At 46.2% G+C, this 14175-nt stretch overlaps 1 protein-coding gene across 14 annotated transcripts in view; it reads left to right on the top strand.

Annotated features, from left to right (window-relative positions):
* Positions 1 to 442: 442 nt before the first annotated feature.
* The window catches only part of LOC111584631 (potassium voltage-gated channel subfamily C member 1-like), a 54324-nt gene continuing 40591 nt past the window's right edge, over positions 443 to 14175 (top strand). For 11 of the 14 annotated variants that reach the window (XR_008599469.1, XM_055004534.1, XM_023293812.3 and 8 more), the window contains exons 1-2: positions 445 to 1064; positions 8285 to 8981. Coding sequence is in view for 13 of the 14 variants with exons in the window: in XM_055004534.1 (XP_054860509.1) it covers positions 8361 to 8981 (621 nt within the window). In the remaining variant the exon portion in view is untranslated. Of the gene's footprint in view, positions 1065 to 8284; positions 8982 to 14175 lie in introns of all 14 variants that reach the window. The other 3 variants (XM_035940777.2, XM_023293813.3, XM_035940778.2) reach the window with 3 other exon arrangements.

The following is a 14175-nucleotide window of genomic DNA, read 5'->3' as shown; positions in this document are numbered from 1 at the left end:
AATTTGCCTTTTCTTTCCCCCCTCTATTGTTGTTGTTATTAAGCATTTTACTCCATATAATCCACCTGCTCATCTGCTACCACATGACTGCTGATGTCAGCCAAGCCAGAGTCAAGGCTGGGAACCTGTAGACAAAATGGTGTTTGTGCGTCCGTCCAGCAGAGTGAGCATGTGTGGGCTATGAAGTGGGGGGGGGAGAAAAAAGAAGCAATTAAACAGCTGATGGAAAAACCAACACAAGCGTTCCTCTCGTAGCCCCGCGCGCGTGTGTGTGTGTGTTTTCTTCCCTGCATGTATTTATGAAGTTCAGCAGCCATATGAGAAATTAGCCTCTGTATTCACCGGGGTCCTCCCACCCCTCTGTCTTGTTCTCTAATCCGCCCACATGTATCGTCTGAGGAAAAAAATAGTGCAGAAGGTGACGCTCCTCCAAAGGAACAGAGAGAGAGAGAGAGAGGGGAGGCACAGGGAGGGGAAAAGGCAAAGAGAGAGGTGTCTACAGGCTGCATCTCCAACTGAAACATTTGGACAAAAAGGGGGAGACAGAGGAAGAGCTGAATGGTAGCTACACCCTGCGCCTGGAAGCGTAGAGACACTGTCACAAAGGCTGGCAATTCTGGGTTTTTTTTTCCTTTTTTTGGGGGCAATAACAAAGAGGTGGGAGAGGGGTTTGTGAAATCGAGGGAAATAGCAAAGAAAGAGGCAGTTTTCAGGGGGACTTCTGCTTCATTTCATCCGAAAAGACTCATCCCTTTTACCATCATCAGCATGACCATAAGCTATAAGTAACATTCGGCAATAACGCTATCCAAAACGAGATTTCCTGCAACTAGACGCGCGCAATCTTATTTTGATTTATTTTACAAAAGCAGAAAAAGAAAAAAATATATATCGGAGGGAGAAACCAAAACAAAAAGATCATCTGAATGCCTGCGAGAAACTGGATACTCTCTGAAATCATAAGAAAGAGCGATCTGACAAAGAAAACTACCTTTTGATTGATCTTTTAAAGCTTGATGTGCGTGTTTCTGCGCGCACTCGAAACGAACCTGAACCAAAAGCAAGTGAGTATGAACCATGTCTGTGTATATGTCTGTATTTTGGTGGCTTTATTCTGCGTTTATCCGTCTAATAACACGAGATTTCTCCTTTTAATATTATTCTGATTACTGGGCAGAGGAGAAGGAAGGAGGTGGGATAGAAATGGCTAAAAAAAAATACAGCGCCTAACCTACATTCAACAAGTATCGTTTTGTCCACAAAAACTGCCATTTTTCCCCCTCTCCTTCTGTAACCTGCTTGTTTTGATCCTAATGTGGAGAAATCAGAATGTGTTCCAGATTCATTCACTGTTTCTGTCTCTAGCTGCACAGAGAAATGTGCTTTTACAGCCTGATTCTATGACCTGAAAAAAATTTCCATTTTATTTAAAAAAAAAAAAAAAATCCTAACATCCCTCATTGCACAAATGGTGGGTGTTTCCCCATCTACACCACCAGATCAGAGCAGTTTCATGCCTCTGAGAGGGGAATGTGTATGCATCCCTGCCTGCATCATTTTTTGTGTGTGTCTGTGTGAGTAACTGTTTCCATGTGTGTATTGCTATTGTGTAGAGGAGAGGTGTGTGTGTGTGTGTGGGGGGGGTGCATTTGTTTGACTTGCATGTGCCCTCAGTTTTTTTTTTATTTCATTTTTGTGTGTGCAGTCGTGCATCGTGGCAGCACTGGGCAAGTGTCAAGGCCCGAAATGGAGGTTTGATAAAGGAACCAGGGGGAGGGAGGGCTGACACACAAACACACAGGAGAGGAGAAAATGTTGTGAGGAAAGAGATGGTGGAAGATGTAGGGGGGGGAGGCACTGGAGCGGAACTACAAGAAGGACATAGCGTCACTGAGATCTCACCCAGGAAGTCAAGGGGGGCAGTTAAATGTCTAGACGTGGTCTTCTACCCCTTCTGCTACCTTCATCTACACTCTGGCAGTTAGCTCCATCCGCATTCCACCGCATCACACACAGAGTCGCTGGTTTCATAACGCCTCTTCTTCTGCCTGCACTTTCCAGCACATGCCTCCCCTTTTCTTTTTTATTTTTTTTCTCTCCTGCCAACTGGCTCCTCTCTGAACAGGAACTCTTCTTTTTTCCTCCATTTGCTTTTCTCTCTCTCACACACACACACTCTCCTCTCGCTGCATTATAAATCTACAGCTGGTGCTATTTTTAGACTGAGGGTAACCCAGAAAACACCCCTTCGATTTTACCCAAAAAAAAGAAGCCTCCCCACCAGAGACAGTGGCATGCAGTCAGTGGATGTGATTGGTAGAGTAGTGATGGGGTTTTCTTTTTTCTTTCTTTTTTTTTTTAAAAGGAGGGCGCTGCTGTTTAAGCAATGGGGGGAATAAATCTATTTCGAGGCTGTGATTGAATTACGCATCCGCCGTGTCCTGGGTTTCTGTGTGTTCTTGTGCCTCTGACCCTTCGTCTCTCCTTGGCTGGGATGGTTTCACTCTCATCTCTCGCTTCTTTTTTTTTTTATCCAAACTTCCCGTATGTCCTTCAACTAATTTCCCACCTGATTCTGGCCTTTTACACCTCCTTCTTCAAATCTTTGACCTTGAGGGCTCACCTCAAGCTCACCTTTGTTTTGTTTTCTCGACATTCAGCTTCCCTGCTGTTGAGTCTCTCAGCTGTGGATTTAAATCTCTCTTCACCCCCTCTTCTTTTCTGTCTAATTGCTGGCTGGTTCACAGGTCAGAAATCAGCTCTGTAATACTTCTTCCCTCATCACATTTGTCAGTCTGGCCCCCGTGTAGCACATGATTGCGCTGCTGGATCATAATGGTCCTAATCATGCAGGGAGGCCAGTGTCATTAATTAGGAGTCGACAGGTTTAAATGACCTGAGAGAGAGTCGGGCGGTGTTCGGGGTTAAAGCTATCTGCTCCAAAATGCAAATTCTCCAAGAACCAGATTTTCTATACTGTGGGATAATAGCTCAGATTCATCCAGGTCCCAAAATAGAGTTCCTTCCCGACATGACACACTATCCTGTGCCTTTTTTTTTCTTCCTTTGCACTCAGTGCCAGTTCAGAATTATTCTGACCTCTTCCTACACTGATGATTGCTCCTTGAAGGAAGCTCTCTTCTTTCATCACCCTGCATGTCACCAGTCTCACTCTGGTTTCATATCTATCCAAAGAACAAAAAAAAAAAAAAAGAATCTCAGCCGTCATCGTCCTGTGGGCAGGAAAGATTTTAGTCATGGACACTGACTGAGCTTTCAGAGCTCTATTACAGGCTTCATTGCTGCTAGTCTATTCCTGAAAATGGCTTTATGTATTAATCATCCCCCAGCCAGCTAAAAGGAGAAAACCAGGAGTGCATGATTCTTTTTTTTTTCTCCCTCATAAGAAAAAAAGGTTTCTGGAAGGGAATCATCACAAGAGAGCAGCAGCTGCATGCTTTTCTGGTAGAGGTGTTTGACCAATATGCACAAGGCTCAAGACCCCCCGAGGGGGTGTTGGAGCTGCGGTATGTGTGGATTGGTGAGCCCCTGGAGATCTGCACTCTGGTGTTGCTGAGTAGAGGAGCTGCCACTGGTAGATTGCCCATTTCCTTTCTGCTTGCTTAATTGATTGGCTATTTAATTCACGTTCTGGGAATTGGTCACTAGTGAGCTGTTTTTTTTGCTGTTATTTTTTTCTCATCTGTGTACATTAGAGGGTCTGTGTGTGGTCCTGCTTGCTGGCTTTCTCTGCACACCGTTCTGCTTTTGCTGCCTCCTTTCCATCCATCCATTCATGCAGTTCCAGTCATTCTTATTCATACTCGTCGCCACCATCCACACACACACACACACACATGCACACACACATCTTATCTGGCTTCTCCACTCGTGGCAAGAAACACTTCCACCATGAGGTGCAGTGACAGTCCGAGGAGGTGAGGAAGGGAGGGAGGGCGGTGGGGGGGAGGAAGGAGGGAGAGAGAGAGGATGCTGTGGTGTGACACCGCACTAAAAGGGGAGGTGACCGCAGTGCTTTCAGTGTGCTGCAGTGCTTCACTTTCTCCTGTTGGGGTCTCCTCAGCACTGGGGAGTGTGAGAGGAGAGGGAGATGAAGGGGGGAGAGAGAGAGAGAGAGAGGAGGGAGGGAGTGTGGTGATATGGATGGAACAGCGTGAAGTCTTGTGGTTACATCCTTTGATGAGGTAGCGGGTGGCAAAAAAAAAAAATGGCTGCGCACCAGAAACACATACGTAATTTGCACTCTCTCTCTGCCTCACACACAAACATACATTACACACTCGCCTGCAGAGCCCTCCTCTTTTCTTTCTTTTTTTTTAAACCCCCCTCCCCAGTGGTACATTTGCCATTCAGCTCAGCTGTACGTCTGCTTCACACTTGTTTTCCTTCCTCTCTCTCCATCACTCTGCTGTTTCCGTACCTCTCTCTGGCTGCTACTGCAGGACATTTCTAATCCTCCCTCCCACACCTTCACAGCCGTTCAGGTGCCATCCCGAGCCACTGCATGGTCTCCCTCCCCCATCCCCTCCTCCCCCTTTTCATTTTCCCCTATGTTTTCTGCCCCCCACCCCCCTCTTCCTTTCTCCCATCACATCTCACTCCCTCTCATCTCTCCCCATCTCCCCCTCTGCGATTGGTAAAGCTTTTCGCTTTTCCTGCCAACTGCTGGTTCTGTTCCACATAGTCAGCACTCCTCCAAATTTCTCTCTTCTCTTCTTTCCCTCTCTTTCTCTCCCTCTCTCTCGCCTCCCCTCCCCCTCCTCTTCCCCTGGTTGCTGCTGCTGGTACCTCACAGTCAATGCATCCCATAATCTCGTGCTCCCCCCCGCCTTCTTGCTGCAGTGTTTCTGCTAATATATATTAACGTCGGTGCGGTCTTGGTGCATGAGTCGAGTGCACGCTCCTCTCCTCCTCCAAAGCCCCCGTTCTCTGTATCCATCAGGGCCCACTGCATTAAAAAAAATCTCCTTTTATACCAGCCTCCTGTCCCCTTTTGTCATGTTTTTCTGCCTGTTCATTGTAGCCAGGTGAGTGCGCCTCCCTCCCTCTCCTGCTTTTCCTTCCCCCTCGTGTAAGTATGTGGGTAGTGGTGTAGTAGCAGGGTGGCGCAGGACATGGTGGCCGAGGCAGGAAATGCTGCAGGAGAGAGAGAAAGTAGTGGTGCTGCAGGAGAGGAGGGAGGTGGGGTTGTTCCTCCTCCTCCTCCTCCTCCTCCTCCTCCTCCTCTCTGCACCCCCCTCCCCTCCCCTTCACACTCAGTTTTTATCCTCTTTCTCATGTGTGCTGCGTTTCCTTCTCACCTCTTTGCCTTTTTTTCTTACCCACCTCCACCGGTTCTCTTCCTCCATTTTACACAAGATGCTCACCTTCTGTACCCCCTTTTTTCCCCTCCTGCTCTTCCCTCTCCTCCCCTCCTTTTCTCTCACTGGTGTGTTTTTGTGCTGATGTCAGTCGATGAAGGTGCTGAGGCTGACTCTTAAAGAGATCTGCTTACTTCCCCTGTATTAACCTGAAAACTGCAGCTTCCGACTCCCATTAAGATCAATCATCTGGTCTTGTTTGCAGCTACCTTCCCCTCAAACTTTTTAAATGTAACCCCACGGAAAGGTGCAGCTGCACACAATTAAAAACAGCTAGAATGCACAAAAGAACATTGAAGTAAATGTTTAAAATCAATAAGCTCACCACATGTGACTGTGAGCAAACAAAAAGCGTTTAACCACAGTTACAGACTTGTGGCTGTCCGTGTATTAAATATTCAGCAGTTCACGTATGTGCTGCCTGTGAAGTGCAAGTCAGGGTTCAGAGCTGCAAAGCGGAGCCCAAAAAAGTTATTTAAAGTATAAAAGTTTCACAGCGAGTTCACTGAAAGCTGCTTGTGAAAAGTTCAGCATCCCATCGGAGGGAGTTTATCCCAGAGAGAGTGCTGCTGTCCATGGTGCTGAAACGTAATCCATCCCACAGCACACTGCTGGAGAGCCCCACAGGACAAAAGCTGACTCCAGATTAAGATCTTTTTACACTCTCTTCCCTCCCTGACCTATCTTCCAAATATTCTCTTTGCTGCAGAAGTCATTCCTTTTCTTGTAAAGGAAAGTTGCCTCTATTTAGATGCTACTTTGGCATAAAGATGCAGTGCAACTCTCAAGCTCACAGCGCAGGACTTTTTTTTTTCCTGTCAAACAAGCACATTTCATGGTCCTGCAGCAAAATACTGCAGAGATTTGGGAAAGCTCAGGAAAAAAGTAGAAATCTGAAGATTTAACAGTTATTTTTCAGAGCTGCGTACATTAAATATACCCTTTTTTGTCTCCAGTGCACAGTAGTTAGTGCTTTGATTGTTAACCCATGCAGCAGATCTTACCTGAGTGTTGTCTTTTTTCCCCCCAGGATTTCCAAAAAAAGGAGATAATACTCACACCAAAAAGTCAGAACAAAATCTGAAACAAGAATCTCATTTATAATAAAAGATCTGAAGAGAAACGAAAGACAGCAAACTTTTCCGTGAACAAAAGTTGTTTCCTCAGACAAAAAAAGTGAAATGATCAAAACAACAGAGCGAACGTTGGAAAAGAAAGAAAGACTGCAGTGTCCTATATAACACAAAGTCTGAGGGGGAAAGAGGAGGAAAGAGTTGACCCAAAGTGAAGGAAGCTTAGTTTGGGAAAGAGGGAAGAATGACAGAGGACTGATGCAAAAGAGAGGGGAGGAAATGGAAGAAAAGAGTGAAATGGCAGGAAAAAGCAAGAGAAGTGAGGAGAAGGGGGGACACTGGATAGGAATAAGACTGTTGTGAGAGAGAAGAAGAAGAAGTGAAGCCTTGATTTCCCTCCTCCTTCAATGAAATGTGATTCCTTTATGCGGAATATGAGAGCGAGTGAGGAAGGGAAAGTGAGGGAGAGAGTAGTAGGAGAGGGGGGAGGGCCAGAGAGAGAGAGCTCACAGGAGGGAGGAGGGGGAGAGTGGTGCATTTCTTTGAATAGAGAAAAAGGTTAACAACACAGATACAGTGCATGTATGGGGCTTCTTTTCCTTTTCTTGTGGTCGCGTGGCTTCTCCTGAAGCATCATGAGCTCCTCCGGATGGCAATCTGACCTCGCCGGGGAGAACGAGAGAGCAAATAACTCCGGCTTTTTACTGCAGCAGAATTCATTCACTTTTATAGCGCACTCTCCTTTTTGATTCTCCTCTTCTTCCCCCCCTGCACACTCTCTCCTCTACCCGCTTTTTCTTCCATTACTAGAGGCGACAACATTACACTAACTGTTTACTGTATTTGCCCCTAATGAGGATGCTGCATTCACTTTCTCCCTCATTTTTTTGTCCTCTTCAGGTCTTTGTCTGCCTTGTTTTTTCCCCTCTCTCTGTCCTTTTCGATCCTTCCATTAAAAATCTGATTTATGGCCTCCTCATCCTTTACCTCCCCCCTCAGGTTCTCTCTCTCTCTCTCTCTCTCTCTCACCCTCCACCTTCCTCCTCTCTTCTGCATGTCTTTACACAGTGCATGAGAGAAGTGGCAGCATTGACATAATTGTGCATCGCATGAATCTCGGTGCGGTCGGAGGGGGCTGCTGCAGCACATAGGCTGATTGAGGAGATCTAACATTAGTACGGACACCGCACTCTCGGGAGGCAATTAACACACACACACACACACACACACACGCTCATACACACACACGCAAGGCGCTGCACCACCACGTCACGCAGGCAAATGGGGCACATGCACTGTTTCCCCCCTTCCCTTTCTTTCTGCCTTCTTTGGGTGCATTTGCAAGTAAAAAAAAAACCAAGTTGAGGGTGAGTTGTGCGGCCTCATTGTGGAGCCACACTGGCTGCCAGATCAATCTAGAGGTTGTTGAGATCATGACAGATCTGGAAACATCACTTTAAGACGCCCTCTCATCACAACAATCAACCTCAGGGGGGGGTGCTGACTCATGAATGTGCCCCCAAAAAGCCACCTGTTTTCATCCCCTGGCTCCAGGATGCTGGTGTTAAAAACAAACAAACAAACAAAAAACAACTTTCATCCCCTCTCCCTCCCCTCTTCCCCCTCCTCCTCCCTCTCTGCACCTGCACAAGGTCGTTTTCCTGCCCTCTCTCCATCCTCCTGATTATCAAGTGACTGATTGCACATACATGTGGCAGCAGCAGTGTGGTTCTTTGATGCGTGTGTTGCAATGTTGATAATCCACGTCTGTTTCTCCCTCCTTGCTAAATAAAATTTCTGCCCTTTTTTTTTCTCCTCTCTTCCCCGCAGACTCCTCAGACTCCTCCCTCCTCCTCCACCTCCTCCCTTCGGTTTCTCTCATCCTCTCCCTCCCCCCCGGTCCTCTATGCTCAGTTCGGTGTGTGTATCCTCTTTCAAAGGGCGCAAGGGTGGGAACAAGTCGTCCAACAAAGCATGTTACAGCGCAGACATGACTTGTCCGTCGGAAAGCGAGAAAATCGTGATAAACTGCGGGGGGGTGCGGCATGAGACCTACCGGAGCACCCTAAAAACGTTGCCCGGTACCCGCCTGTCGTGGCTCACCGAGCCGGACGCGTTCAGCAACTTCGACTACGACCCCAAATTAGACGAGTTCTTCTTCGACCGCCACCCGTCGGTGTTTTCCTTCATCCTCAACTATTACCGCACCGGGAAGTTGCACTGTCCCAACGATGTGTGCGGCCCCCTGTTCGAAGAGGAGCTGGCCTTCTGGGGCATCGATGAGACGGACGTGGAGGCGTGTTGCTGGATGAATTACCGGCAGCATCGGGATGCGGAGGAGGCGCTGGACAGCTTCGAGACTCCGGAGCCGGACGCGCCGGACGACGACCCGGCGCTGGGCGGCGCGGACGGGGACTTGAAAAGACTGTGCATGCAGGAGGACGCCAGGAAAGCGGGCTGGTGGAAAACCTGGCAACCCAAAATATGGGCACTGTTCGAAGACCCCTATTCCTCCAAATACGCTCGGGTGAGTCTCCTCCAGGTGTCTCCTGGAACTTCTTTCTCTACTGTTGCATATTCTGCCTCATTAGACCACTGCTTGAGTAAGTTTGAAAAACTTTGCATGTTTTGTTAACATTTCCCCAAACTGCAGAGGAGGAGAATAAAAAAACAATCATTCATAATTAACTGCAGGACATTGACTGCTGGTATGTTATCAGTGTGGCTTGTATTAAATGGCGGGATGTAGACTTACTGATATTGAATAATTAATGCTGATAGCAAAGGAAAAATGGAAAATGGTATGTCAGTTGTGTTGCTTGATGGCTCGCTACTAGTTGAACCAGGGTTGTCCATGTCTGATGATGTGTAATAGAGCAGATGCACTCTTACTGATTACCTTCTTTTTTTTATTGCTGTTATAATTCCTTTCGTCTTATTCTCCTACTTGAGCGGCTGTGATAAAAAAAAAATCTGCCTCCAAACGCAGCATGCGACGCGCCTCCTGCATCCAAACGCCTTCATTAGATGATACTTGTCCGTTTACGACGCACATCAATGCGCCGTATTTCATGTTAGTTTCTTTTTTTCCTTGCTGCTACGACGCTGAATCGCTCAAGTGCATGTCTTTGCCCTTGGTAGTGTTACACTCTGCTGGGTTGTGTGTGCGTTTTTTTGGGGTTTTTTTTGTCATTCTGTCCTGTCCCGGTTGAACGCTACATACCTTTTACGCACGGGCTTCATTCCTGTTACGCATAACTTGCTCCTGCGTTGCAATCACCTTTATTGTTTGCATGTAAATACTTAATGATTTACCTTCTAAAAGCAAGCGTTTGATGGCATTTGATCACACAGGTGTAAGAGTAACAAGTACCCCTGACTGTGTTTTTGATCCGTGCTACATGAAAACGGTTACAGTGGCTCTTTTTTCTCAGACCCTCCAGTTACAGACGAATCCAGCTGATTGATCACAAGCTGCTTTGATTTTTTTGTGTTGCTTTGTATATCAAGTGTTACAGTTTGATCACCTTGTCTTTCGTGCTATTTTTTGCTGTTGTGAGGGTATGTGAGGACCCACTGGTACGGTGAACGCATGTGTGCTGTAGGTACAGATGCAAAACCAGACAGTCAGCAGACACATGCAGTAAGTCAGGGCATTCATGCCATCACACTGGAAGCAGCTGAAGCTCACAAAAATGATCATAAATCACTGCGCACTCAGCAATACGAACTGTATCTACAGTGACAGATATAGACAATACATACACACCTGGACTCAGTTTCCTCCAGAGGAAGATGAAAGTGTCGGAATGTGACGGACACATAGTCTGTTTAGGCCACTCCATCTGCCTCTCTGAACTTGGGATCTCTTTTCTGTCAGATTGATTTCTTACTTCCCTCTCTATCCATACTCCGTGTGACTAAAGAGCTCTCAGGGTTAGTTATTTACAGATTGTCCCAGTGTTGCAGAGGAGACAGAGGGCTTTAGTGGATTTTCAAATGCACCTGTAAACATTAGAGGCAGATTTGGCTCAAAGTTCTTGCGGCATTTCCACTGTTACCTTATATGATAGCTACTGTACCTGCTGTTAAGCTGCTAGAATGCTCCATATTGTTCAGTTAAACGTCACATCTACGGGTCCCACTGGCAAATATCTCACAAATCCAACAAAAATGAGCATATGTTCAGTGTAATGGCTGCAGGTAGAGGTGTTTGTGGGGTTGTGAGGAGTACAGAGCAGGTGGTAGGTGGGATTCATTTCAGCTGCTGCCTCCATTTGTGGGTGAATGTAGCCCCATTTCACTGTGTAGGTTTAATATGCCAGCGCCATACGTCAAACAGGGATGTGACCCAGATCACTGGTTTCTTCCTCCCTTGCTCTTTCTAAAAGTAGCCATCGGGACCGATGTGGCAGAACCTTTACGTCCCTGAGAAAATTATACGTGAGGCAGAGAGATTGAGAAAGGCTAGGAAAAAAAATGAGATGCCGATGTGGAAATACAATGAGACAGATGAGAGAGAGACAGAGGGAGGAAGAGGGAGATGAGAGGAAATACAGGGAGACAGGAGGAGAGACATTACTCTAATGATTTAAAGGGGGTTTGTTTGCATGGCTGTGATGTAACGCACCAGCAATCAATGCTTTTGATCGGCGCGTTCGACGAGCACGCACGGGGGCTTTTTTTTTTTCCCCCTTAAATTTCACCTTCGCTGCTCGCCTATCGTTCGAGGCTCAGTCGTGGATTTACCGTAGTAGCGCACACATGTACGAACGCACACATGCTGGTGTCTGTGCTGGCTTTCTGCTGCAGTAGACACGGAGAGGGGAGAGGAGGGAGGGTGGGGGGAGCGCTGGAGAAAGAGAGGGAGAGGTGGGAGAGAAATGGAGAAGGGGTGAGATAGTGGAGAGAAAAAGGGGACTGAAGGGGAGCCTGAGAGGGATGTAGACGGAGGGGAAAAAAAGGAGGTGGAAGAGGGGGAGACGAGGAGGAGGAGGAGGTGACGACCACAGAGAGAAAGACGTAGCATGATGGGGGTGGGGACCCTTGTTTTAGCATCTTCGATTATCTCTGAAGGCTCGAGCCATCCAATGTTCCTACCCCCGGCCCTCCTGGCTTGCCTATTGATTGATATTTTATTGATTATCTCCTCTTTTGTCTGTTTTTTAAAGCCATTCTCTCACCCTCTGTCACCTGTTAAAATCTGAGAAGGCTCATGGGGGGGGGGCTTCATTCTGCGCCGTCGGACAGTAATGCAACCCACTGACTAAAATTTATGCATGTATTTGTTTCTCTTTGATGAGGTGTTATACAATGCGATTTGCATCTGATTTCCTCATCGATCGGTGCCTTGGTCGACATAGATCTTGCAGTTGGAGCTGGAGCAGCTTGACGGATCTGGGCCCATTTACCCCCCCTTTGTTTTAGTTATTTTTTAACTGTAGTGGCTGTTTTAAACTCAAATCTGCTTGAGCGACAGTGATCCTTACTGAATAACTAAGGATTCACCAGTATTGATGAAGTCAGGTTAATGTTTTGCCAGTGTTTTGTGATTGACCCAGCGGTAATCTAATCTGATGTAATCACTTGTCACTCTACAGATCGAATACATGATGGTAAACAAAGAGGGAAAAAATAATGTTACTTAAGAAGTCGCCGTCAAGATTAGCTTTAGTGGTGTAATCACAAAATATATATTAAGCGAGTATTAAACTGTCAATTTTTGACATCCTAGTCTGGATTTAAAGAGGTTAAACTGATGAGATGAGATCCACTGTAGGATAATCTGATGTAAACTAGTGCATTTCTGAAAATTTAAGATGCAGAATTTTCCATGAGCTTCCCTCTGCTTACTTGGTACACAAAACGTCCTCAGTAATATTTCTATCAATGCCTGTCCTGTCCCATAATGTCGTCCACTGTCCCACAGATTTAGCTGCCTTTTGATTACTTCCTGTTTTGCACCAGAAGGGCACAGTTGTCTTCGTCAGCAGTCTCCTGACAAAGCACCATTTGTAGCTCAGCATGTACAAGATGCCCCTTTGCACCCCCCCACCCTCCTTTTTCCAACTCGGACTTTGTGTGCCTGTATTTGATTCGTTTCTGTTGGAGCGACGTCCCATCCGGAGCCCACTTCTCCCTGAAGGTCATGTCTGGTGGCTCATTGTTTGCTGTTCTGTTCCGCTTGTGTTCAGTGCACAACGCTGTCATAAACAAAATGTGACCTGATGCTGCGCCGGACGGTCCTCGGAACAGGTCTTCTCCGGGTAGAAAATCACAGCGCTTGGTCAGAAGACAGAAAAGAAAGACGTATTGATAGGCGTTACTTGAGACGGTGGAAATAGAGGACCACCCTGGGTGGATGTATCAAACTATATCAAATTTTCGGGCGTAAAAAGAAAAAAATAAGACTTTTGGTTGTCTAATTTGCCTATCATACACTGGCATTTCTGTCGTCTTTCTATTCTAAGTGTATCACACGCAGGCATTTTTTACGATATACTAGGTCACTTCTAATTTAGCGTGGTCTTGTGAGATTTTTTTGCACCAGTTTTGTTTGCCCCAGAGCTACACGGTTCCATTACCTCCCCACTCTGGTTGAATTTAATGGGAACTGTGGGGAAGGTGACTGTTTATTGTCTTTTAACAATTGTGGCATCTCCTCTCACTTCACCTCGTCTCTCGTTATTTGTTTTGTCGACCGACTGGCGCTATCATTATCTTGAACTCTCGTTATTCTGTGTAAACATCCAGCAAAGATGTGAGATTTTTTTTTGTACCTCTTTTGTGATCTTAACGGTTTAAAGTGCGTCAAATTAAATTTTTGCATTGAGCAGTGGGGTCCTGTATTCGTGCATCTAAGTTGTTTCCATTCAAACCCCTGACCCTGCTTGAAAGGCCTATTTCCCACTTCCATTCTTGCTCCTCTCCCCGTGGGCTGCATCTGAAAATAGCAAAGAAAGGGAAAGGAGGCCTTAATTTCATCCTCAAGCGGCAAATCTATTCTTCCATTATTGGTGAGAGGATGAGATTCTGTACTTATATCAGCACATAAGCAATACTTGAAAAGAAAAAAAAAACACTAGTCTGAAAATAGCCAAAGCACCTGAGCCCGTCTTGCTGAGCGAGTTAATTAAGGTAAATTGTTTTCTTCAAGCAGTAGTTGCTATCAGGGGCGTGGCGATTAGTACACTTGCCTTTCCTGTGCCTGCAGTCGGTAAATATATCGTGTTCTGTTTAAATTTTCCCTGACAGCGTTTTGTACCGCAGGCCTTCTCATGTTGTGTTTGCATCCTCGGAAGTCACTGTCCCTCCGCTCGCTGCCTGGTAACTTGAGCGCTGTCTGTTGGCGATACCGAACTCGATAGATGCTCGATGTCTCACAACAAGGACGGAGACAGGATCTTTGTGTTGAATAAGTAAGAAGCACTTTAAAGGAAGCAAACAAGCACGGTTCGATTTGGACATCTCAGCAGCATGCAATAGTGAGATATTTCATTTTCTGTGAGAGCATTCTCTTTCTGAATGTTTTCATCGGTTGAAGGATGTTTCATATTGAATTTTTTTTGACATAATCTGACTGATTTGTTCATTTAGGGAGGACTTTTCAGTGTCTAAGTGCTTTCATGTGTAAGTTAGCTGTTAGAATAGTATTGAAAAGGTCAGGTTAATCTCCACAGGTAGGTTTTTAGCCCTCACATGATTGAAGGTGTATTTTATCT

This window comes from Amphiprion ocellaris, chromosome 18 (genome assembly GCF_022539595.1).
Source record: "Amphiprion ocellaris isolate individual 3 ecotype Okinawa chromosome 18, ASM2253959v1, whole genome shotgun sequence".
Lineage (NCBI taxonomy): Eukaryota > Metazoa > Chordata > Actinopteri > Pomacentridae > Amphiprion > Amphiprion ocellaris.
The sequence above is the reverse complement of the archived record's forward strand: the minus strand, read 5'-3'. Positions and strand labels throughout refer to the sequence as shown.